Source organism: Monodelphis domestica, chromosome 2 (assembly GCF_027887165.1).
Source record: "Monodelphis domestica isolate mMonDom1 chromosome 2, mMonDom1.pri, whole genome shotgun sequence".
Taxonomy (NCBI): Eukaryota; Metazoa; Chordata; class Mammalia; order Didelphimorphia; family Didelphidae; genus Monodelphis; species Monodelphis domestica.
The window spans coordinates 343,451,316-343,476,866 of record NC_077228.1 but is presented as its reverse complement, the minus strand read 5'-3'; the positions used below and the strand labels follow the sequence as shown (position 1 = coordinate 343,476,866).

Below are 25,551 nucleotides of genomic sequence, written 5' to 3'. Positions count from 1 at the left end.
ACTAAGGCAGTGGCTATGAGTGGGGAAAAGGGTGGACAGATGTGAGATGGCAAGGAGAAACAGCGTGGTGTGGACACTGATCTGGAGATGTGGGTGAGGGACAGCGACAGGATAACCCAAGACCGCAGGCCGGGGAGACCGTTAGGATGGCGGTACGTTCACAGAAATACTAAAGAGTGGAAGAGGAAGGGGGCTGGGTGGGAGAAGAGAAAGATAAGTTTTGTAGATGGCCAGGACAAGGCAGATGGATCCATCTTAGTTGCATGAAATTCTCAGCCAATAGGTTATGGCCTACAGGCTGCCACATCCATTTCTTTCTCTCTCTTTTTTTTTAACATCTTTCTTAAGGGCCAGAGTCCTCTGGTTTTGAGGCTACTTCTTGCTACTTCCTTTTGCTACTCAGATCTTTTTCATTTATTTTTCAGGATTTCAGTTGTATTGAGGAAGGCTGGGGTGGCTAGAACTGTTTACCTGATAAGTGTAGCATTACTATATTATCCTTAGAATACAAGTAAAGGATGAAGCCTACCTTGAGTTTAAGCCATTACTATATGCATTTCCTAAAGGTAAGGGGATAAAAAATGAATTTTTATGCTTGCATCTTAAAACTTTAATGAGATATCCTCTATGAGAAAGTCAGACAGTAATAATTGGGGGGGGGGGGGAAGGAGAGGGGACTTAGCAATTGTGATAAAGCCAGACAAACAAACATTCCTCACTTACTGTGTTTTTCAATCTTCTAATGCTGAAAGAAAGCAATATTTTTCAGATTTACCTGCAAATCCTGAACATAGCACAGCAATAGCTATAGCACCAAATCCTAACAATGGATTCTGCTCAACCTGCAACATTAACAAAAACTGCAAGTTAGTTAAGAGATTTTTGAGCCATCCAAATGTTCATTAATTGCATGAAAATTTTGTTGTCAGGCAATGCTCTCCTTATGAGGCTAGGACTGAAGAAAAGTATGCTATAACCTAACAGGATCTGATTAAACATGGCTTGTTGCATAGATTTCAATAAACTTTCAATACTTTAAAAGTCTATAATTTCATTCACATGGTTAGTCCCTGTACCAAAACATTTGACAATACTCCTACAATAATTTAGGCGCCTTTCCAAATTTACCTAGGCTGGTCATCAGACAACAGACATACAATGTACCACTGAGTCCATACTTGAGGTCTTTCCAGCTTGTAGCATCTCCCAGAGCTTGCATTCTATTGGCAAAGTCTTAGAGAATCTCCACGCTATACAGATATATCAGAGTAGGGCCTTAGAGAAAAAGATTTGGATATGCCAAGCATTAAATCATGTCCCCCCCCCAAATATAACTATGTACAATAAAATTCTGATAAAACATTATTAGACATGTCCCTCAACCTCAACAGTGTCTAGTACAATGCCTCAAATATAGTAGGGGAAATAAATATATGTTGATTTTCCATTCTCCTACCAAGTCAATGCTAGTCTTATCACTCTGTGCCTGAATACTACAATAACCTAACTGGTTTCCTATCCTCCAGGCTTCTCTTCAATTCATGTTGCACAAGGAAGCCATATTAATCTTCTGGAAGATAACTGGTTGATCATATCCATTCCTTATTTTAAAAAATCTCAACTGGCTTCCTGCTGCCAGTAGGAAAAAAAAAAACAAATTGTAGTCTGCTATCAAGGACTCTTCTATGCTTTCACCATGCTGGCTTATGAATTCCTGAACAAAGCTTGTGATTTCTTGCCCTTGCACCTTCATTCACAATGTTTCCCTTGCTTGGACTACTATCTTTGCTCCTTTCTAAATCTTAGCCAGTTCTTCAAAATCTATCTCAAATGTCATTTCCTTAAAAAATACTGGGAAAACTTGATTTGTTGTTTTCTTCTAGTTGCCAACTAGCTGTACCTTTAAATATCACCCAAAACTCGTTTCTAGTGAATTAAGCTACCATAAAAGACAAGAGATGAAACTGGTCTTTGACTCTTAAACTTCCCAAGACTCTTCCTCCCTGTTGCAGAGGCAACCTCTTTTGGGAAACAACTGTTACTGAGAAGTATAAGATGCATCAGTCAATTGGATATGGAGATGCATAGTAATCCTAATAGTCTCATACACAACAGAACTTTTCAATGTTTTAAACTGATTTCATATCCATCATGCATTTTATCAGTGGACTCATGCCTCCCCCATAGCTATTTAAATTTGGACAAACACATTACTGTTTAATGTTGATCTGTGAAAAGGGTAAAGTTGGCCCAGAAAAGTATTTAGCTGCTACAGTTATTAGGCTTCTTGGCATTTGTGCATCACAGTGGGGGATGCTGCTAACAGTATTCACTTGCATCCCAGATCCTTTGGAATGTGTAAGATTTTATGAGATCAGAGTATAGACAAACTCTGAATAGAAAAAGTCTTTACCTTTCCCTGTTTCTAGGAACATAGTGGGAAAGATTAGAAAGGGTTTGATTATTAATTAAGAGTAATAGAAAAACCATAGAGATTTAAAAATATCAATGATAAACATGGAGAGATTAGCAAATGGCTTTTTTGGTTTTTTAATTGACCTTTAAGATTATTTTACACTAAGGTACCACCTCATACCTATCAGATTGGCCAATATAGCAATAAAGGAAAGTGGTAAATGTTGGAGGGGAATGTGGAAAAATTGGGACACTAATGCATTGTTGGTGGAGTTGTGAACTGTTTCAACCATTCTGGGGGGCAATTTGAAACTATGACCAAAGGGCTATAAAACTATACACACCATTTGATCCAGTAAGTCTGTATCCTGTTATTAAGAAGAAGTAAGTTTAATAGGAAAATGAAGGTTTGCAGAGTACAGAGACACGAGGCCAGCAGGGAAAGGATCTGGAATGCTGCAGGGAGGAGGTAAGCTGAAAAACTCAGACTGTTGGAGCTGTCTCTCTCTGGATTTGAACATGGAGGGAGTGGATGCTGAGTCCTGAGGGTTTGACCCTGCTGAGTCCTGAGGGTTTGACCCTATCCTTATTGCTGCCTGTGTTGCTGTCCTTATTCTGTGTGTCCTGAAAGAAGATCTTAAGAGCCTGTCACTATCCTGAATCAACATCAAGCTGTCAGTAAGGAGAGATCTGAGTCCATCTGGGCTTGGGACTTTTCCCTGGATCCCTGCTTGTTCTATTATAGACCAGTATCTCTAGTTACAACCAAGAGAGGATTCTAGTACAGGCTATATAGAACAGGAACTGTTGATTTTTTTTTACATTTTTTGTTTTTATTACATTATTCACTGATTCATTTACATTATCCTCATCACATGCAATACATATAACCATAAACCCATTTTGAAATGATTTAACCAACACTGGAGAACTCTTGGTAAACCTTCATAATGAACAGGCACCCTTGTTCTGATCCCCCTTCTGGCAACCAGCTAGCTCCTGACTTTATCCAATCCTGCATAGTTGTCAAGTCTGGATCTTGCATTCCCTGACAACAAGCATTTATACAACTATTTTAATTACCCTGTCCTTGATATGAGGAATATCTATTTCTATTATTATCGTTGTTGCTGCTGCTATTATTGTTATTTTGCCATCCAAAAGAATTTTGTCTCCAGCCATTATTAAATCCATTATTTCTATTCAGTTGTCTAGAGAATTGTCCCCTAAACTGCCAATCTCTAACAAAATATCCCGCCTGGTTGCTTGAGTAACATCTGAGAGCTTCTGACCTTTGCTGTCTGGGTACAAACTGTTTTTTAGGCTGTGTATGAGGGAAAGACCAGAAGCAATGGAAAGACTGAATTTGAAGGACTATCTCAGGAGAAGAGGAAATGGAACCCCAGTTGACAGCGGGGGATGGTATGGAACTTTTCAGCCAAGCTCAAAAAAACAGCAGTTGGAAAGCAGAAAGGTTCTTTGCTTCTTGAGCTGGGAGGAAAGGGAACTACCCTTTGCTGTGAAGATACCCATTTTCTCAATCCTTTTGCCTGAGCCATAGAAGATCTTGTCTTTCAACTGGTGACACCTTTTAGGATAAAGACTTTTTTCCTCTTAAAGGAACCTCAGAGCTTATTCTAAAGAGGACTCCCTGGTTCAAGCCCCAAGATCTGTACAGGAGATAGCAAGGGATTTCCTTTTCCCTCTGTCCTCATTACTCTTCGCCCCTTTATACCTAAATAGCCATCTTGACTTTAATAGAGACTTTAATCAGATTCAATGTGTTAGGAGGGGAACTTCAAAGAACATCATTTCAAGAAGAAGGGCTGAGGGGAAATTTAACTTACCTTTTTAGTCCAGTCAAAACTGACTCCATTTGTTAACAACCCAACTTAGGGGAAGGGGAGGAAGGAAGTGGTATTATTTTATATTTATTCCCCAAGTAGCTGGCAACTTTGATTCCTTCTCACTTTCCCCACTAATACAATTTTGGCACCCCAGATGGGACAGAGGTTCTTCCTTTAGCTTTATTTCATCTTAGAACTAGGCCTAGAGGAGACTTCCACATCTCCCTATCGAAAGCCCCATCTGCACATTGAAATTCTATATGGAAAAACATTGTGGCATGGATGAACAGCGAAACCATCTTATATATCCATGTTAAAAGGAGAATGCCAACTTCACACCTATCTAGTAGAAATACAAAATAGGTTGGAAGAATTAAGAAAGCTAGGATTGTTAATCCAAAGAGCACCACTGGACTTCTCACTACACAATATCAAGCCTGGAGATAAAGTGTATGTGAAAAATTTTGTTAGAGAAACATCTACTGAACCAAGATGGAATGGCCCTTTGGAGGTGGTTTTAACTACTCCTACGTCCATCAACGTTTCAGAAAAAGATCAGTGCTTTCATGCCCATAAAACATTATACCCATAATATTGACAGCAATATAGAAGATCTAGAGAAACATCCTAAAGAAAATGCAAAAGAAATATCAGAATCTGAAGAAATGCCAAATGCCCTAGCAACAACTGGAATTGTCCCTATAAATGAAAATAACGAGAACGAGAGTGAAGAAGAAATAATAGAATAAATGCACTGCACAAAAATATAGGATGAATCTATGTATCAAGAATATAGCTCCAAATAACAAATCTCTGCTAATATAAGAATAAATCTCTTCCAACCAAGAAAAACAAATTTCTGTTAAAATAGAACAAGAATCTCTGCTAACACAAAACATCATAATCTCTGTTTGGATCAACAATCAAGGTTAAATCAAGAATAGAAAAAAGTTTCCATCTCCAGATATCCAAATAACAAAATTACAAAATCATATCCAAATTCAAAATCTCAACATCTAAATCATATTAAAATCATATGATATCTACAACAAATTGTAAAAACTTCATTGCATACAATCATACATGAAGATTGCATAAGACTTATATGCATGCATGAAGATTTACTTACATACATGCACATGCACACATGAAGAAAATAAATCTTATATACACGCACATGATAATCTTACATGCATGATCCTGTATGTTAAAATCATCAGAGAACACAGTACTTCAATCAAGGTGAGACAAGAGGCAAATATGTATGCTGCACAGAGGAAGCTACAGGACCTATATATAGCTGCTTCAATCAACACCAAGAACACCAAAAGAACTTTAAAATCAAAGACTGATAATGATAATGGGTCACGTAACATTATTCATCATACATGTTAATATCACATATAGGGCAATGCATTCACATATCCATTAAAATCATAACATGAAGAGGATTCAATGACAGTAAGTAAACAGGCAACAACACACAATTAATACATATACATTCATTCATACTGATATTTTTGCGTTGTTTCATACATAAGATCAACCCATTTGAGCTTCTGCAGAACTCAGGCAGGCAAAAATATACAAAGATTCTTGTCTGAATGACTTCTGGTCAGAACTCATGTAAAAATGTATCATAGTTGTACATATGTAAAATGTGTATAGGAAGACAATGTACATTTGTATGATGCTAATGAATTAACTTACTAATATAGCTTAAGAATACTAATATATTAATCATTAACACATAGGGAAAGATTAGCTTAGGGAAGTTTGAAACAAGATAGATTAGGGACAGGATGATACTATATCTTATAAGTTTAAAAGACATATAGTTAACTTAGGAGTTAATAGAGTTCGTAAGAGTTGATAGTACAATCGTTATGGTTCATTGTGATAGGAAGATTTAGTTTGTTACAGAAAAATGCTACAATTGGTGAATCTATTGCTATGTTCAATAATACCTCTGTTTTTGAATGAATTTTCCTACCCTCCCACTTTCCTTTAACCCTAATCTTAGCATAGACTTTAGAGAGAATAGGATATTGAGAATACATTAGGATTTGTTATTTTGGGGTGGTGGTGGAATATTTAGGATAGTATATTTCATAAGATAGGTAGTTTTTACCACACTGCATGAATTCCTAACAAATAATCTCCTAATATGAGCAATAGTTTCCTCAGATAAAACTTCCAGTCCCAAATGAATTTCAGCCACATTCATTAAGCTATCTACAAATGTTGCAGGTGACTTGCCAAACTCCTGTCTTTATTCTCTTAAATTTAGACCAGGAGTCAGGTCTTTTGGAATGGGCCTTCATAGCCTCTAAAATGAATTCCCTAATTTGGCCCAGAAATCTGTAATTGTATACTGAATTCAATTCAAATATTCAAATTCTTTTTTTTAAACCCTTACCTTCCGTCTTGGAATGACCAATATGGAAGTGTGTTTTGCATGACAATAAAAATATATATATATTTTTAAAGGCTGTTTAGGTCATGAAAAATCTTAAATTAAAGTCACCTTTCTTTTATAATAGCAGATGCAAGTTGCTAAAATGAGCCTTCATCAACAAGGCTATAAAAATGTGGAGTTAAGCAATTTGCAATTAGTAGTTTTGCTATGCATGACATTCCTTACCAATACTTTGGTAGCTTGAGCTGGTTTCCACTGAACAAGCGTGACTCCAGCACACAGCATAAAAACTGAAATCCACTGTAATTTGCTGAGTGATCGGTTTAACATTAAAACAGTACATAAAGCAGTACAAGGGATCTTTAATTGGTAGGTCACCTAGAAGAGAAAAAAAAAACACAGGATGGGTAGTTAATGTAAATCTCTAAATGGAATAAAAAACACAAAATCTTAATTTTCTCATTTCATTTTTAGAAAATATTTGCAAAACTATTCAGAGATACAATAATTTATATTCAGTTTTTGGTAGAAAAAGATTTTGGATTAATTTGTATGAGATATAATAATTAAAGTTTTATTGTTTTCATTAAGCCCACTTACCTGGTAGACTGCTGCATCCAAATTGCTAAGAGCTAAGAAAGCCATGTTGTTCTGAACAGCATATACTAGAGATGGTACACTCAACTTCATCAGTTCCTTTGGGCTTCCTAAGACATTTTCTTTTAAAGAAGTCTTGAATCTACCCACACTACCAGTTTCTCTTTAAAAAAAAAAAAAGAAAAGGAAGATATTAAATCCAATCTGGATGGCTTCCCTCATGCTAAGCATAGTCTATATGCTCTATTATAGTTCCCTGATATAATTTAGCAAATATGATTTTAATAACTCAGGTAATTTTAGAATGATTAAAAAGGAACACTGAAGACAAATGAGGCTTCCAATAATACACCAAAGGAAAAGAATAACGGATACCAAGTTTTATTTTTGAAAAATGTAAAAAAATAATAATCATGTTTGACATCAACAGAATTCCAGAGGCTCATCTCTCTTCTGAATATGCTCCAATACTAAGATGAAAGGGAAATGGAATAGTATACGATGTCTATAAAAGATGAGCTTGAATCATTTTACGTTTCAACTACATAAATTTCCATTCTTCTCTGATTCCCCAATGCATCATGGTCTAAACTGCTGAAATTTTTTCCACTAAATAAGTTACACATCCCATATTTTCTAAAAATGTCTTTTAATTATCTCTTTTAAAAAGTTTTTGCTGGGGGGTGGGGGGGGGGGAGGAAAAGAAAATTATCTATGTCTTTAACGAATAATGCTTGGAAATGATCAAATAAAATATATTAAAAAAAAAAAGTTTTTGCTATAAACACTATTTAGTTAGGAATTAAGCTATTTCATTATATGAAGGTTACATTAATGAATTAAACATATCAATGTATATATATATACACATATATAAAACATTATATAATATAATGTGCTTGGTGCATAGGGACAAGAGGCTCCAAATAAGAGGATGAACCCAAGGGATTTGAAAACATCAGAAAATGTTACCAAATGAAGTTGAAATTAATAAACAGCTCAAATGAATTCAATTAATTATCTAAAAACTTCCCAGGAAATTGTACACATAGCAATGTTTTATAAATGTGCTGCCAAGAAGGGCATGGCATTTCCTCAATCTCCTCAAGAAGCCTCAGGCCTGCTTTTTAAACATAACTAATAAAAGACAAGCCATAATGCTATATAATTTGCCACATGCTTATTATCAGGAAGCTTTATAATAATAATAATAATAAAAATAGGAACTTTGGAAAAAGTTAAATAAAATTTTTCTCAATATTCAGATACTGCATCTAACAAACATTTCAGGCACTAGAAAAATATTTTCTATACTAAAATAAATTATTCTTTAACCACAGCCTCAGGAAAAGCATTCCAGAAGAAACTTTTCTTATTAATTTTATTTTCTAAATACCTTCATACCAAGAAATAAAATGCTTCTACATAGTTTGCACTGTCATTCAAAAGGACTATCCACCATTGGTCACTAATAAGCATTCTGATTAATCAATGTATCTTATTCATTTGAATCCATCCATTAGAATCTCCCAGTCAAAGAGAAAAACTAAAAGTTCTGGAGCCTATAAAAAACTGAAGACCAGACTTAGAAGTGATTTGATCCTACAAAAGTACTGCCCCCTGACGATATCCTGCTGAAAGAACCAGCCCAATTCCTTATTCTTTTTAATGTCATGATACTGTAAATTTAAGTTAGACAGGTCCCCAGATAACATACACAGTCTGTGCTGGAGCCACATACCTAGTTCAGGAGCACCTGCAAGGGCTTATGCTCTCCTGTAGCAGCCTTATAAGTCACCAGACTAGGACATTAAGGAAGAAAAAAAACACTTTGTGGTACTACAATGAAGGCAGGATTGAATATAGTAAGACCATAGGGCAAAGTATAAACTGCTATGTGAGGTAAGAGGAAGGAAAGATCATTTCTGAGTTGGGAAAATCCATTTCCTGGTTGAGTGAACTTTTGATCTACACTTTGAAAACAAACAGAATTTCAAAAAGCAAGGTGGGCAGAAGGAAGGTGGCATTGTAGACCTAAGTAATGTCATAATTAAAGGCAATGAAGCAAAAGCTGTTAGAGGAAACAAAGGACACCAACCAAATTGTCTAGTTTGACTAAAGCCAAGCATATATAAGAGGAGATTGTATGAAATGAATCCAGAGAGATAAAGGAGATTCGAGTTATAGAGGGCTTTAAATAGCAGGGTAAAATGCTCAGACATTATTTGGTAAGTCATAAGTTTTAAGCAGAGGTAAACCTGGATTGTCAGATCTATGTAGAAGACAGACTTGTTGGCAGCAGTAAATAGAATGGACTTGAGGTAGGAGACCAGTTAGGGAGCTATTAAATTAATCCTGTGGGCAGTAATGAGAGGCTGTTCTAATGGCAGTAAGACTAGAAAAGAAGGACCTACTTGATAAGACATTCTGGAATCAACAGGATTTAGCAAATGGATAGATAGAGCAGTTTAGTCAGGCATCCTCCAAGCATCTATTGAGTGCTTTCCTAAGTGTTAGGGATACAAAGGTAGACAGTAACACAGCCCCTTCCTCAAGTAGCTCACATTCTAATGTAAATAACTAGGTACTTATGAGATGTATAAAGTTAGGGATCCTTAACTCTTTCGTGTCAGAGATCCCACACCTCTCAGAATATTTTTAATGGATAAAAAAACATAAGATTACAAAGAAAAATAATTATATTGAAATAGAGTTGTTCAGATATTAAGATTTGGACAGTGGGTAAGAACTCCTGGGATAGATGGAAAGTAATCATGGAGGAGAGTAACATTTGCTGTTAACAATTGTAAACAAAGGCTTCCTACAGAAGACTGGATTTGAACTGAGTCTTCAAAAAAGCCAGGGAACTTCAGGGGAACATTCCAAGCATGGTGTATACTGACTACAAAGGCAATGAATGGGTCAGCAGATGGAGTATCCTATATGAAGAACAGTAAGTAACCCAGTATGGCTACATCATAAAGTAGAAAGATGTAAAGTATTAGAGGATTAGAATGGAAGAGACTTGCCATGTTTTTGAAGAGCTTTAAGTGTCAAACAGAAGTAGTCAACACTAAATAAACATTTTCTGGAGGTAAGAGGAGGCTGATAGATAAAATCAGGCTGTATTGGAGAGACTTGAGGCAACAAGAACAATTAGAAGGCAAATGCAATTGTCTAGGTGAGAGAGATAATAAGGGTCTGTACAAGGGTGGTGGCTGTATAAAATGGATAAAGGGGGACATATAAGATAGGGTGATGGTGGAGATGAGATGTTACAATGGACTGGATATCTGGAGGAAGTAGTGGCGAAAAGCCAATGGAGTCATAAGCCTGGGTAACCAAGAAGTTGATGCCCTTAAACAGTAATGGGGAATTTGGGGAGAGATGGGGGAATGACAAAGTTCTATTTTAGACATGAGATGACCAAAAAGGAGTTATCATGATGCAGAACTGGTGCTCTAAAGGGACTTGGGCTAGATACACACAAATATATCCATCTGAATATGTGTGTGTGTATATATATATATATATATATATATATAGAGAGAGAGAGAGAGAGAGAGAGAGAGAGAGAAAGAGAGAGAGAGAGAGAGAGAGAGAGAGAGAGAGAGAGAGAGAGAGAGAGAGAGAGAGAGCTGAATGCACTGGAGCTGATGGGATAAACAAGTGAGACAGTATAGAGCTAGTCTTAACTTTTTTTAGCAGTTTGATAAAATGTATAGACTCCTCAGACTAATATGTTTAAATACATAGTATTATCCAAAAAGTTGTATTAAGGGGCAGCTGGGTGGCTCAGTGGATTGAGAGCCAGACCTAGAGACAGGAGGTCCTAGGTTCAAATCTGGCCTCAGACACTTCCTAACTGTGTGACCCTGGGCAAGTCACTTAACCCCCATTGCCTAGCCCTTACCATTCTTCTGCCTTGGAACTAATACACAGTATTGATTCTAAGATGGAAGATAAGGGTTTAAAAAAAATTCCAATAGAGGCCTTCTGTGGATCCCATGGCTCCCAATTCTTTCCCCTTTCAGATTACTGTCTTCTATGCTGTATATATCTTCTCTGTACCTAGTTAATTACATGTTGTTTCCCTTAAAATGTATGCTTTTTGAAAGTAGAGGTTGTCTTTCTTTGTGTCTCTGATACTTCTTAACACAATGTCTGGCACAGTATCTACCAAATACTTGTTGACTTACTTGACAGATTAAAAAGTGAAAGAAAATAAAGGGTCAAAGAAAACATGGAATTTTAGAGAACAGATGACTGGGTGAATGGTGACAGAAATAAAGAATTCAGGAGAAAATTTGTAGGGGAAAGAAGGATGATTTTACAAAAACTGAATTCAAGGTGTCCCTGGATAAGTCACTTAGAGATTTCCAATAAGCAATTACAAATATGGATATAAAATCCTGAATATATCTTTAAAGTATACAAAAATATTCCTTAAAACCATAGAACTTTGGTGCTGAAAGGGACCTTAGCAAAAAATTTAACCCAACTTTCTGATTTTGTAGATAAAATCTAAAAAGGTTAAGTGACTGGAAATCTTTTTTCAAGGTTCTGTAAGCAATAATATTGATGTAGGTGCTATCTCCATCTCAGATGCAACCCAACTCTAGAACTTAGAAGCTGGCCTTTGATAGCTTCTGGTCAAAAATTCATCAGCCTGTATTCAATGTAATGATGAGCTTCTCCAAACTAGGCTGGTTATTGGGCAAGGCATACAGTCTAATATTGGGCCTTGACTTGAAGCTTTTCCAGTTAGGACCTATAGCACATATGCCCTGTTACCAAAGTTACGGAAAATCCAATCATTTCCAACATGCTGGTTATTATGAAAAGTTACTTTAATGGAAAATGTTCATTATAATTATTTTTTAAATCAGGATTAAACATTTTTTTAAATTTTAAATCTTCATTTTGCTTACTTTTTCCTTTAAAAGAGCAAATATGACATATTCTACTATAATATAATATTTTTTCTCAAGAGAAAAATGTAATAATCTACAACTAGAACAAATACCCTTGACTAAAACTCACATTTCCCTTCAAAGTGCTATGTTATTTGGGCAACACAACATGATTTTAACTCAAAACTCAGTTATCAGAAAAAAAGAAATCCTAAATTTTAGAGATAAATGTAATCATTGAAAATCAAATTTAAAAACTCATTTTTCAGCAAACAGTTAAATTTCAACAAAAACACAAGAGCTATCTAAAGTGATAATACTAAACTATATATTATTATGTCAACACATTCCCCTAGGAAATACTTAATTATGCTCTCCTTTCTCGGACTGTTACCTAGTTAACACCTTGAACCTTCATAATCTCAAAAATAAAAGGAACCTCCAGAATTCATATACTTTAACTCATACCAGAAAGGAATCCCCTCCACAACACACATGACAAGTATTCACTCAGTTTTTGCTTGAAGACTTCCAGTGAAAGAAAAGCCATTACCTTACTAGGAAAATCCATTCTACTTTTGGATATTTCTATTTATTGGAAAGCTTTTTTTTTCTTGCATCAATCCTGTCTGTCTTTCAGCAAATGATATTTGCTGCTCCTACTTCTGCCTTTTAGAATCAATGAGAACAAGTCAAATACTTTTTACACATGAAGGCCAAATATTTGAAGATGACTACTAGAGCCCCCAAGACTTCTTATCCAGCCTACACATTCCCATTTCCTTCAATTAACATGGCATGGTTGCAAGGCCCTTCAATGTCATGGTTGCCCTCTACTTTCTCTTTATCAAAGGCCTTCCAAAAAGGGGCCCATAACTAAAAACAATACCTCAGGAATGGTCTGACCAGGGAAGAGTACAGTAAGACTACTGCCTTTCTAATTCAGGATACCATGCCTCTTTTAAAGTAGCCTAAGTCTGCATTAGCTTTCTTGGCTGCCTTGTCATACTGTTGACTCGTATGGGGCTTGCAGTCCACAAAATTCCCAGATCTTTTTTCAGATGAATGCAGTCTAACCATGCCTCTCCAATCTGTACTTAGGAAATTGATTTATTTTACCCCTATGGGTTCAAATATAGGTGCTTTCAAGATGTTTCTAAAAGCCTTGGAGTCACCTGCAGTGAGACTCATGAAAGAAGTGTTAAGAGAGAAAAAGGATTTGGGACAGAATCTTGGGGAACACTCAGGAGGCATGTAATGGATAATAAGTCAGCAAGGGAGACTAAGGAGTCTTCATATACATTAAGAGGAGAATCAGAATATACCCTTCTGCCCCCGCCCCCAAATCAAAGTATCCAGGAAGAAAGGGTAGTCAACAGTATCAAATGATGCAGAGAGATTAAAAAGAATGAGGGGGGGGGGAGGAGACCATCACATATGGGCAATTAAGTAACTTCAAAGAAAAATTTCACTTGAATGATCATCTGAAAACTCTGATTGAAAGTTTGAAAACATCAGGTACACTGAAGTATTCTTCAGGAGGGAGGAAATTTGGACATGTTTGTAGGCAATAAGAAAGGAATTAGCAAATAGGAATAGACTGAAGATTAAGAAGAAAGGAAACAATCTCAGAAAACAGGAATGAATACTACATAGTGACATATACATCGCACTTTAAAAGTTGGGGCAACTTTTCTTGCAATAATCCCACTATATATACATGCACATATATAAGGTTTAATAAATATTTGTTAAAATTAAATTAAATAAATAGTCCCAGGATAGTACTATCTCCACTTAACAGATAAGGAAAAACTACTTAGAAGTTTAAATGACTAGTTAAGGTATACAGCTAATAAATGTCCGGACCAGGACACAAATTCAGATCCCCTAACTAAAAGAAGTATGTATAGAAAGTTTTAAATCTAACTCATCCTCATCATCATGTGTTCTAACTTTATTTGCCTACAATATCATATCTCCAAATATGTCCAATATGGAACTCATTATCTTTCCCCCACAATCCTACTCCCTTCCTACTTTCTCTATTACCATAGAGGACAACACTGCCCCATCACACTTTTTCCCCCCTTGGGACATAAAGAGTATGTAGGAGTCATCTTGGATTCCACTATTTCTCACTGCTCATATCCAATTTTTTGCCTGTCAATTTCACCTTTGCATCATCACACTAATATATCCCTCCCTCCTCTGCCACTGCCACTACTGTCATTCCACTCTCATCAGTCATGCTTAGATTACTGTCTGTTGGTGGATCTACCTACCTCAAGTCTCTCCCCACTTCAATCCATCCCTAATTTATCCACCAAAGTGATTTTTCTAAAGCCTAGGTTCAACCACATAATCCTCCTACTCAATAACCTCCAATGGCTTCCTATTGCCTTCAGAAGCAAATATAAATTACTCTGTTTGGCATTCAAAGCCTTCTATACCCTAACCCCTTCCTTCCTTTCCAGACTTCTTATACCTTACTCTTTCATCCAGTGACAAATGACATTCTGACTGTTCCATGAGCAAGACACTCCATCTCTTAGACAGTCTTGGCTGTTCCCCCATGCTTGCAACTCTTATCTCCTCCACTCCAACTACTAACCTCCAAGGCTTTCTTTAAGTCCCAACTAAAATCCCACCTTCAAAAGGAAGCCTCTCCATCTCCTCTTAATTCCAATGCCTTCCTTCCTTCTGTTAATTATTTCTTATTCATCCTGTTTGGAGATTGTTTGCATGCATTATAAGCTCCTTGAGAGCAGTGGCTATCTTATGCCTCTTTTAGTAACCCTACACACAGTATCTAGAACATGTTAGGCACTTAATAAATGTTTACAGATTTATTCAACTATCAGCCACAACATTTCCTTCCCACTATATGTGTGTGTGTGTGTGTGTGTGTGTGTGTGTGTAAGGCAACACAGTTCAGTAGAAAGAGAACTAGGTAAGAAGTCAGGGGCCTGGATTCAAGTCCTGGTTCTTTTACTTGCAGAGACCTGCCCAAGGTCACACAAGTAGTACCTCTCAGAGCATCAGTTTCCTTATCTCTAAAACGAAGGAGTTAAGAGTAAGTGACCATTTAAAGTCCTTTCTAGTACCAAATGTATGGTACTATGTTATCTTAGAGGGGACTCCAGATTCCAAAATTTTTAAAGGCAAAAAATAAAATTAAAATGAAGATTACTGAAAAATTTGGGAAGCTAAGAGAGCTAATTATAAACAGAAATATCCATCTTAATGGCAAAATGAGCTATGGTATAAAGTTATATTATAAAATGATAATCTTACATAGTATTGATGAAAGAAAAAATAGGAACTGTCAGTTTCCTAAATTAACTTTCACTTTTCCTAAATTAATTACTAAGTTGAACTGTTATGTAAGATAAGAGAGATTTTACATGGATAAGAGATCATCTCTTGGAAAGACCTGCTGAAGGAAGAGTGGGGGAAGGGAAAGAAAAAAAGCTGAGAGTTCTAAGGAAGGAACAGAGGCTTGGAGACCTAACTGGCAACTCACTTCTGGCTTGAGAAAGGGGAGGATAGAGGTGGATTCCCTAAAGCTAAGGAGAAATCTCTTTGGAGATCAACTGTCCTTTCTGGACCCCTGAATACCTCCAATCATACTCACCATGACAGCAGGCTAAAGTCCTCAGTGAGATTATGGATTGGGACTTTTTGAAGGAAGTCATCCACAGATCTCTCTCAAGGATTTCTCTCTCTGTCTCTCTCTTACCCATCCCTGGACTCCTACATTCAAGTTTTAGTTAGCTTAAGAGTAGGGACTAAAAGCAGTTGGCAAGAAAGAGATATCAAGGCTGAGAAGTATTGAACCCCAGACTTTGGAGGGCCAACCTGCTAGACGGGATAATTTGTAGGGCTTCCTTGTTTACCCACTTCCCTACTTGAATCCCAATAAATCACCTGTTACTCAAGATTTAGGACTGGGCCAATCTCTAAACAACATAGTCAAAGGGATTGAAGATTTGGGGGGAGGTGGGTCACACCTCTCCCCAAAAGGGGGCTGACATCTAGATCCCAGTGATTTAAGATTGCCTGAACCAAGGAACTGACATCTTTCCTTGGCAGCTGAGTAGTCCTAAGATTCTGAAAGGGACTGACAGTTAGTGTCCCAGGGGGAAGCAGAGGCATAAGAAACCATCTTGCCTCTCATGGACAGATTGGACCTCAGGAGCCTTAGGCTGAGGGAGGCATCTTGTCATCTCACTAAGACATTCCCTCTCTAGACTCCTGTCTTCCATCTCCCAGAAAACATTCTCTGGGGAGACATATTTCCCTTATAAGGATACAGGATTTGGCTATCTCCCCCAAGAAGGAAGGGAGGAGAAGAAGGATCTCTTCACTCTCTCAACCCCATTCCCTCTTTCTCTCCATCATCATTGTCCCTTCTCCATTCGCCTGTATTACAGTTAGGTTCAATCTAGGGTTCAGTTTCATAAATCCTAAACTGGAACAAATAAAAAGTCAAGAGGGAATACTGAAATCAAATTCCCCCCCCCCCAAATCCTACATTAATAAAGGATTTTCCAATTAAATTCCATAATGGCTTCTGCAAAATGTTTTCACACACCAAAAAAATCAACACATAATAATTTACCCTGTTTAGACAAAATAGGTTTTGTGAAGGATATGATTGATCCTTATCTTAGGGGTGAGAGAAGATGATAGAAGTCTTTTAAGTATTTGAAGAGTTGTATCATATGTAAAAGGAAAAAGACTTATATAGCCCCAAGAGTGGAAATTGCAAACAGACTTCAGCTTTACATAAGAAAAAACTCCCTTATAGTTACAAGGATTCTTAAGCTGGGGACCACAGACATCCAGAGTATCTGTGGAGATATTTCAGGGTTTCTGAGATTATAGACAGGGAAAAAAATTAACTCTTATTTCAGTATCATTGCTTTCCTTTGGAGTATTATATAATTTTATGCATTTAGAAAATGATTGTGAGAAGGGTCCATAGATTTCAGATTACCAAAGGACACGACACAAAAAACGGTCAAGATCCTCTGAATTAGGGCAGTCTCAAAGTGGGATAGGCTCCCTTGGGATCCTAAATTAGTGTTCTCCTTCACTAGAGTTTTGCAAGCAAAAGTTGAATAACTACTTCTCAGGTGTATGTTGGAGCAATTTCCTAATCCAATACAGGTTGGTCTAAATGGTCCTCTGAGAGGCATCTTCCATGCAAATTTAGTGTTTATTCCCCCTCTCCTTGTAATATACTCCTTGAAATCACAATATTAAGAACTTTTTAGTAATACCATTTTCAACCAATACTACTTCCTAAGTAAGTTAATCAGTAAGTAGTTATTATGCACTTACTTTGTACCTAGAACTATACTAAGCACTGGGAATAAAAAAGCAAAATGTCAAAAAAATATGTAATTCCATATAGTAAAATCCCATCAACATGGCCATTAATTGGGAATTTGCTACATTACATTATTTTCATTGAATAAAAACTTTTAAATAATTTTAACTGAAAACTTTTTGTATTTTATTTAGGAATAAAAACAATCCAAGTTACAATCAATTACTTTTTTTCCAAAAACTGGGGTCTGAAATGAGAGATTTATAGCATTCAGGCTAGAAAGGACCTTGAGCCCACTATTTCAATTTAAAGATAAGAAGCCAGAGAGAGATGTGGTTTTTCCCAAAGTCACAAAAGTAATATGTAGCCAAGCTGAAATGTGAACACTAGAACTCCCATTTAAAATCCAGTGTTCTTTCCAAAGCAATATGCCTCTTAATTTAATTTCAACTCTAATTCAGTTAAACAATCAACTTTGCATATTTACGGCTTTTCTGTTTTGGACACATTGTACAATATTAAAGTATTACTATATAATATCATAATATATAATTCTTTAATAGTTTATATATAACCTGTATATAATACTGTATGTTTATAACAGATATGTATTTATAATTATATAACTTTTTCATTACCAAATTCATTTCAGTAGCTATTTTTCTAAGAACTATAAATCTTTGCTAGGCAAAACCATATAGTTCTGGAAACTCTACTCAAGAAACCAAAGTTCACTAAAATCTATTCAAGAACATGCCAATTTTGAAAACTTTTGTTGGTCGCCATTTTGCTTCAAATAAGACTTAAGGTATACTTTGACATCTTTTTATTATAATGTCAAACTTGGTTATAACTTCCATCTTCTTCAAAAGTTACTACAGGATGAGCAAATTTTAAATACTAAAATAGAAAACTTGTAATTCACCCAATATACATTTATAACATATAACATCACACTGTTATTCAAAAAACCTCAGGGAATCCAGGAAACAGTTAAACAGCTTATGTATTTCTGTGAAGGAAAAAAAAAGTTGTAATGGTTTACAAATGTTGGCTTACATGGCAAACCCATCTACTTTGCTGTGTTGGCTGAACACAACATACACATTTAGCAAATGTAGAAATTCATCAGTGACTGATCATTCTCAAATCACATAACCAAAAAGTTGGCTAACAAATCTAGGATCATTCATCAACTATAGCTAATAATGGAAAATGCAAAAATGACATAAAGTGATATCCAGTAATATCAGTCCAGTTTTTATTTTTGTAATATGCATGTTTTTATACCAACATTCATTATAGATAATTGGATAAAACTAGGAAATGTAAAGAGACAATAAAATAAAAGTATTAATAACCAAGCTTTTCTGACTAAAAAAAATCTATGACCTTATTTCAAGATCCAAATATAGAAGAAATGAAAATATGACTATCTCCAATTTGGTTTTATTTCTAGTAACCCTCAGGTGGTATCTATGTTACCAAATAATTGAACATAGTTCCCTGATTCCAGAAAACTATAAATTATAATTTACCAGCAAAACACAGTAGATTTAACATTAATATTTTAAGCCAAAATGTGATTAACAATCCCTGAAATCTTGTCCTAGAAAAACAAAATTGAAAATTCAGGGAAAAATTACAATCAACATTCTTCCCAAATATATAATAATAAAAATTGCTAGAATTTACCTAGAGCTATAATATTTGCAAAATACTTTCTAAATATTAAAGCATTTTAACATCATAACAACCCTTGGGAGATGTCTCTTATTACTCTCATTTTACAGATGAGGAAACAGAGGCATGGAAGTAATTTGCCCCAAAACATACAGCTAATATGTTTATGAAGTCAAATCTGAATTCTGGTCTTCCTGACTCTGGGGCCAGGATTCTATCCATTAGACTACCCTACCTTTGTTCTTCTAATTTTTTGTAATTCCAAGTTTGGAATCAAATTGGTCTAGAAATATATAGAAGATTTTATCTTTCCAAAAGTATTGCTAAGAAGGGGAGTATAACTTCAACGAGTAGCAGAGTCAAGGAACAGACTGCTCTTTTTGCTTTAAATTTATAGTCAGGAAAAAGATAATAAAGTAAATGAATGAAGATTAGAGAAAGAAAAAGATCAGTAAAGCAAGATATTTGATGTCTGAGTATTTACTATATCCTCAATGCTAAAGTAAGATATGATTTCTACTCTCAAGAAGTTTATATCAAAAAATAATTAGTATACAACATCATTGGTGAACCTTTTAGAGATTGTGTGGTCAAACTGTGTCTTAAAGTCACTTGTGAGCCTCCCACATTATCCCAGAGGGATGAAGTGTTCACATTGGGCAGGCAGTAGGGTGGGCCATGCAAAAAAATGCCCTCAGTTGTGATGGAGAGGGAGAATAGAGCTGTCCCTTCTCCTGCTCCTGCGTGCCAGGGCACACATGCCATGCCTTCACCAACATGGGTATATAACATAAGATTGCAAATAATTAAGTGTTAAGCTGTTTGGAATTACAACTAAGAAGGAAAATTCAGTGAGGACAAGAATTTTCCATGAACAATTAATGAAGAATATAGGACTTTTTGTTAAAAAAAATACTGGGAACAAACTTTTGAGCAAAACAGAATTTATTATAAATGAGTATTTCACATATCCATGATCTATAAACTTCCCAGTAGCCTAGGAGACCCAAAACTTTGAACTGAGATGGTATTTATACCTGAGCTGGATTATACAAATTCAGTTTAGAGGAGATCCAATAAGACAGATTTTTCTTGTGATGGTCATTTTCTCTTAAAGACCTTTCCCTTTGGAGGCATGGTACCCTCTAGGCAAGAAGGTCTGGTAAGTGGGGTTTTTCTTGGCAAAAAGATCAGATCTTCCCACAAAAGCCAAACATTTTCTTGACAAGAAGGTCAGAGGTTTTCCTTAGTTAGAAGGTAAGATCTTGTCATATCTCTTTCTAAAAGGCAGATCACATACCCCACCACTCCATATAGGGCAATCATGAAGACAGCCAAGGTTATTCTAGAGCTTCAGAGCCAAATGAGATAACAGCCTCGGAAATTCCTAGATATATTCCAAGACACTGAAGGTATACACAAACATTCCTTGGCAAAGATATCTATAGATATCTAATATTAATTTTAAACATACTATAATTATTGATTCTCATCCAGTTAAATAATTGAAATTATTCCTTATTATGAAGTATGTTATTACAATTTACCATTATAATGCTGCTTAATAGGATTACATGCAGAAAATATACAGCTATACAGTCATAACACAATGAATTTAAAATGCAGTTGTTTAATTAGATTATTTTACAACTTGAGTTCGCACTTAAAGAATGGAGATTGACCAGGTTGCAAAAATGTTCAACATGGAAAATTTTGCCTTTACTTCTTGTCAATGTTTCTCATTTCTCTGCAGTTTTTATTAAATTAATTTCCTTGAATCCCTTTACTGATAGAATTTAATGAGGGCCAATTTCAGAATACTGGATATTCATTTGAATAGGCATAGAAAATATTTCCTTAATTGACCCCCAAATTGTACAGTACTAATAATGTTAATAAGAATTGCCTTCTTTGTAGTCTCCTGTTCATTCTGTAGTAAAAAGAATTTAAATTCTCTCTTTAAAAAGGAAAGAGGAGTACACTTATTTATACATAGGGAGCAGAAATAGGCAGAACATTTTAAAGAAATCATCCTGCTTGTCAGATTAGAACACAGGGAATGCCTCAACCAAGTTTACTAAATTTCATTATAATTTGGATTTGATCTTGGTGTTAGTAATCAACTTTACTCATCAAGTATAAGTCAAAGATCTTGTGATGGCACAAAAATAGAACATTCTGGTAATCAATCAAATTTTTCAGAGTTGTGCAGTTACAGGATTCACTCTCTTTTCAGAGCAATGGATCCCAAAGTGTCAGCAATACACACTCATAACAGAGCTATGTCAGAGGTAGTAAAGTGAGGAAACTTTAGTGAAATCAGGTGCAGGCACTGGGCAAAGGGCTTCAAGGGCACAATCCAGACTCCAATTAAGGTACAACATCCTAGGAAACTAAGGAGCAGGGAAGTTCTGGATGAGATTGAATGAGATAATAGAATTAAGGCAGGTGTCCAAGTATGATAAGGACATATAAACAACTACTTCCATGAGAATGGATGAGATAAAAGAGACAATTACTCATATCCAAATAAGATAAAATTCTCATTTCTTTACAAAAAGTATAAATTCATTAAAGAGATAGCTTCGAGCATCTTACAAAACCAATTTCCAAACAACAGATCTCTCTTCAGCAAAAAAACAAGTCAAGCAGACCTTTCATATTTCTAATACAGGCAAACATTATTATGCATTAAGTTAGATTATACCATAGTCAAAGAATTTCTACCTGGAAATACAATAAATGGAAAAGCAGGAAAGTAGATTTTAGGAATAGGTGAAGAATAATTTTTCAACTACAAACCCAAAAAAAGATTTGCTCCCAAGATGTCAAAGAACCTAGATTATAAATTTATACAAAAATGTTAAACCCCTAAATTAAGGCTATCTATAAAACAAATATACAAAATGGCCATATAAAGAAAATGACCAATCTGACTTTATCATTGTGTCCAAAGGCACCAATAAACATTACTTTGAGGGGCACTTGGTTATTTTGAATGTTTCCAGGAGGAGGATGCGGTTGAAGCTTGAGGGGGAGGAACTGATTCTCACTCTCTGGGATTGACTGACCGAGAGACTTTGGCTCTCTGGATTTTTCTGACCAAGGGTGGCTGGCTGAAGGAGAGAAGCCCTGAACCGATCTTGTTAGCTTTTGTCTCAGGCTGAAGGACCCTTGAGAGGGACTTCTGAACTTAAGCTGAGAGACCTTGGTGGTTTTGTAAATTGAAAGAAGAAAAGAAGACTTTAAACAGTTGTCCTCCATCTCTCTGGCTGTCTTGGAGTCAAAGCTGTGAATGGACTGATTTCCCAAATTCCTCCTATCCCTCATTTTAGATTAGGGAAACCCTCATCCCTCTTACCTCAGTTTCCCATCCTGCTGTTTCCCAATAAACCCCTTACCTGAGAAAGAAAAAAAGTATCCTTATAGTCCACTCAGGGGGAGGGGGGAAACCAAAGGCTTCAAGAAGTGGGTGGTTAAGGGAGAGAGGAAGAGGGTAGGAGAAAAATATTGATCCATTAGCCATCAAATAGTGATCAATAGGCAGCTCCAGAGTAATCCCCTATAGCAGTATCTATCTCTCTAGCAGTATCTCTCATCTATCCCCATTTTAACTAGGCAGCCCTCAAGTGTCCCCATACTAGCAGCTCTCTCTAGTAAGCCAGAGTATTCAGTTACAACCACCAGAAATAGTTGAACACTGATTACCCCCTTCTAATACAATTGTACCTCAAGTCTGACTGTACCCCACAATCCTTCAGGCCGGGTAATTAAGGAACAAAGACAAAATGTTCAGGCAAATTGTTTTTGGAGTGGTGGTCATCGCAGTCATTGCCTGTTTTGGGGTATACCACTTACTATATAGCAAACTTACTCATATGGTAGTGGAAACTTTGGATTATGTAGGCAATGTTACAATGTCTGTTTTACAGTTGCCATTTCAATATGAACTGGTACTCTGGCAAGTCCTGGCCCAAGTATATGTACTCTTTATGGCTATGTTGCAGACTCTGACCCAAGTGAAGAATATATTCAGATTTGTGGTTCCCCTTAAGGCAGAGAAGATTATGGCTGTTGATACCAACCTAGAGGGCATGATTAAGGCTGTGTTTGAACAATTGATCAAGGAAAAAGGACTAGATCTGGTTATGGGCAAGGAAAATGAGCAAACAGAGAGTGTACCTCAAGAAACTGAAGGTGGCAATGAAAATGAGAACAAACCTACTAGTGACCCTAAGAAAATCTGTCCTTGGAAAGAGGTCACCAAACTAACTAGTAATGCTGGTGTGATATGTCCTCCAGCTTCAACCACCTCCTCCTCCTGGGAACATTCCATTTGGATTCTCCTTGATTGACAGATTGACAGGTCCCCAGCCTTGTTTCTTGCATGACCTGTCTTGCAAGTTCCCTCTCTCTCTTCATGCCTTTTCCACACCATAAAGATCATAAACACTTTCTTTGAGAAAGGCACTGGACACAGAAAAGTCCAAATATAATGAACTAAGAAAAAACTTAAATCAGTCATGTCCTAAATAAGCAGGGACTTACTAGCTATCATTCCTAAATCCCATGCAGATATAGTCAAACATCTTACTTATTAGGATAGAAATCAAAATGAATAACAAACTATATGAATAAAAATGTGGAAATTATGGTGAACAATTGAGGCAATTCCAATTGGATCTAAACAAGATTTTGAAACTGATAAAAGAACAATTTCTACAGGAAATTTAACTGGCATAAATCAGCACCAGAAGGAAATTTAAAAAATCTAAAAAGTATCTCAGTCAGAAAATATTTGATCTCTTTGCTAGGCCAAAAAATATAGTAATGAATGACATCAGTTTAAAACACAAACTCATTATAAAATCTTAGAAAAGATAGAAGATAATACATGACGTTTCTTTATAAAATAAGGGGTAGAGAGAAGGAAGTTTACAGAAAGCTTGGCGAGACACTCAGTTAAGCACAGTTTTATGTGTATTTAAGAATAAAACAAATACCGGGGCAGCTGAGTGGCTCAGTGGATTGAGAGCCAGGCCTAGAGATGGGAGGTCCTGGGTTCAAATCTGGCCTCAGACACTTCCCAGCTGTGTGACCCTGGGCAAGTCACTTGACCCCCATTGCCTAGCCCTTACCACTCTTCTGCCTTGGAGCCAATACACAGTATTGACTCCAAGACGGAAGGTAAGGGTTTAAAAAAAAAAAAGAATAAAACAAATAGGACAACAAACAAAAAATAGAAAAGAAATACTGAGATTTTAATGACAAACTTCTCTACCATTTGGCATAATTAAACCCACTTCATTTGGGCTCTAACATCACAGTTCTAGATGTGCTACATGATTAAGTAGAAATATAAAGGAGAAAAATAAAATATTCGAAGGGCAGCAGGCCTATACCAAGTATATAGAGAGGAAATCCCTATTGAATATAACACTAGCCTGTGACATTAAGGGATAGCAAATGCTTGGGGAAATCTCAGACCTAATTATGAAAAAGGGCAAGGAAGAGAATATAAAAACTAACAACATTCCATCTATACAAAATTTTTATGTGAATGATCTACACACATTTCAATGGCATCCTTGATGAAGGTATGGATAGCCTTTTCCAAAACATTCTATAGTCAATTCTACCTTTTACTGTCACACAACTGAATGAAAAGTAAAGCAAATACAAGATCTCATTGTGTTTATTAAGTATAAAAAAAGTATTTTACTCAGTAGAGCAAAACAGCAGCTTCAGGGCTCTTCTCCAACAAAGTGTTTTTCATGAGTATGTCAAAATTATGCAAGGTCCCTTGAAAGATATAATATAATTGTGTGATAACTCTTGATTATTAATATTAAGCAAGGTATATATGTTCATCAAAGATGTTGAAAGAGTACAAGGGAAAGGGATTCTTTATATATATTACTGTTTACAGAGATGATGCTGATTATATCAAAATCTGGAACATTACAGACCCTCCTAAATGAGACCCATAATCCCTCATAATAATTCAGCAAAGCCAAGAGGATGAAGAATAACAATTTCTAGTCCAGTAGACTCCAAAATAGTATGTGTAAGACAATCTAGAAGGGTAAAAAAAAATTATAACTTCTATTTCTATAGTTATCCAAAAATATCAGAAAGAAATTAAGCTGTATTATTATTTAATAGGTATAATACCACAGAAGCATATGCTACTTGTTCATAGTCTACATTACCTGAAAATTAAAGATTTAGCTGTAAATATGAAAAGTTAATATTTCATTTGCAAAATTATATTTTATTACCTTATAAAAAGATGAATCTACAGACCTAGTTAGACTTGCCTTTTTATGTTTATCCATT

The 25,551-nt window shown here is 35.9% G+C and overlaps 1 protein-coding gene across 1 annotated transcript in view; it reads right to left on the bottom strand.

Moving 5' to 3' along the window:
• The window catches only part of SLC35A1 (solute carrier family 35 member A1), a 63,308-nt gene that overhangs the window by 6,384 nt on the left and 31,373 nt on the right, over positions 1 to 25,551 (bottom strand). The window contains exons 3-5 of the mRNA XM_007484306.3: positions 7,282 to 7,441; positions 6,907 to 7,059; positions 776 to 842 (exon numbers count right to left, since the gene is read on the bottom strand). Coding sequence (XP_007484368.1) covers positions 776 to 842; positions 6,907 to 7,059; positions 7,282 to 7,441 — 380 coding nt within the window. The remainder of the gene's footprint in view (positions 1 to 775; positions 843 to 6,906; positions 7,060 to 7,281; positions 7,442 to 25,551) is intronic.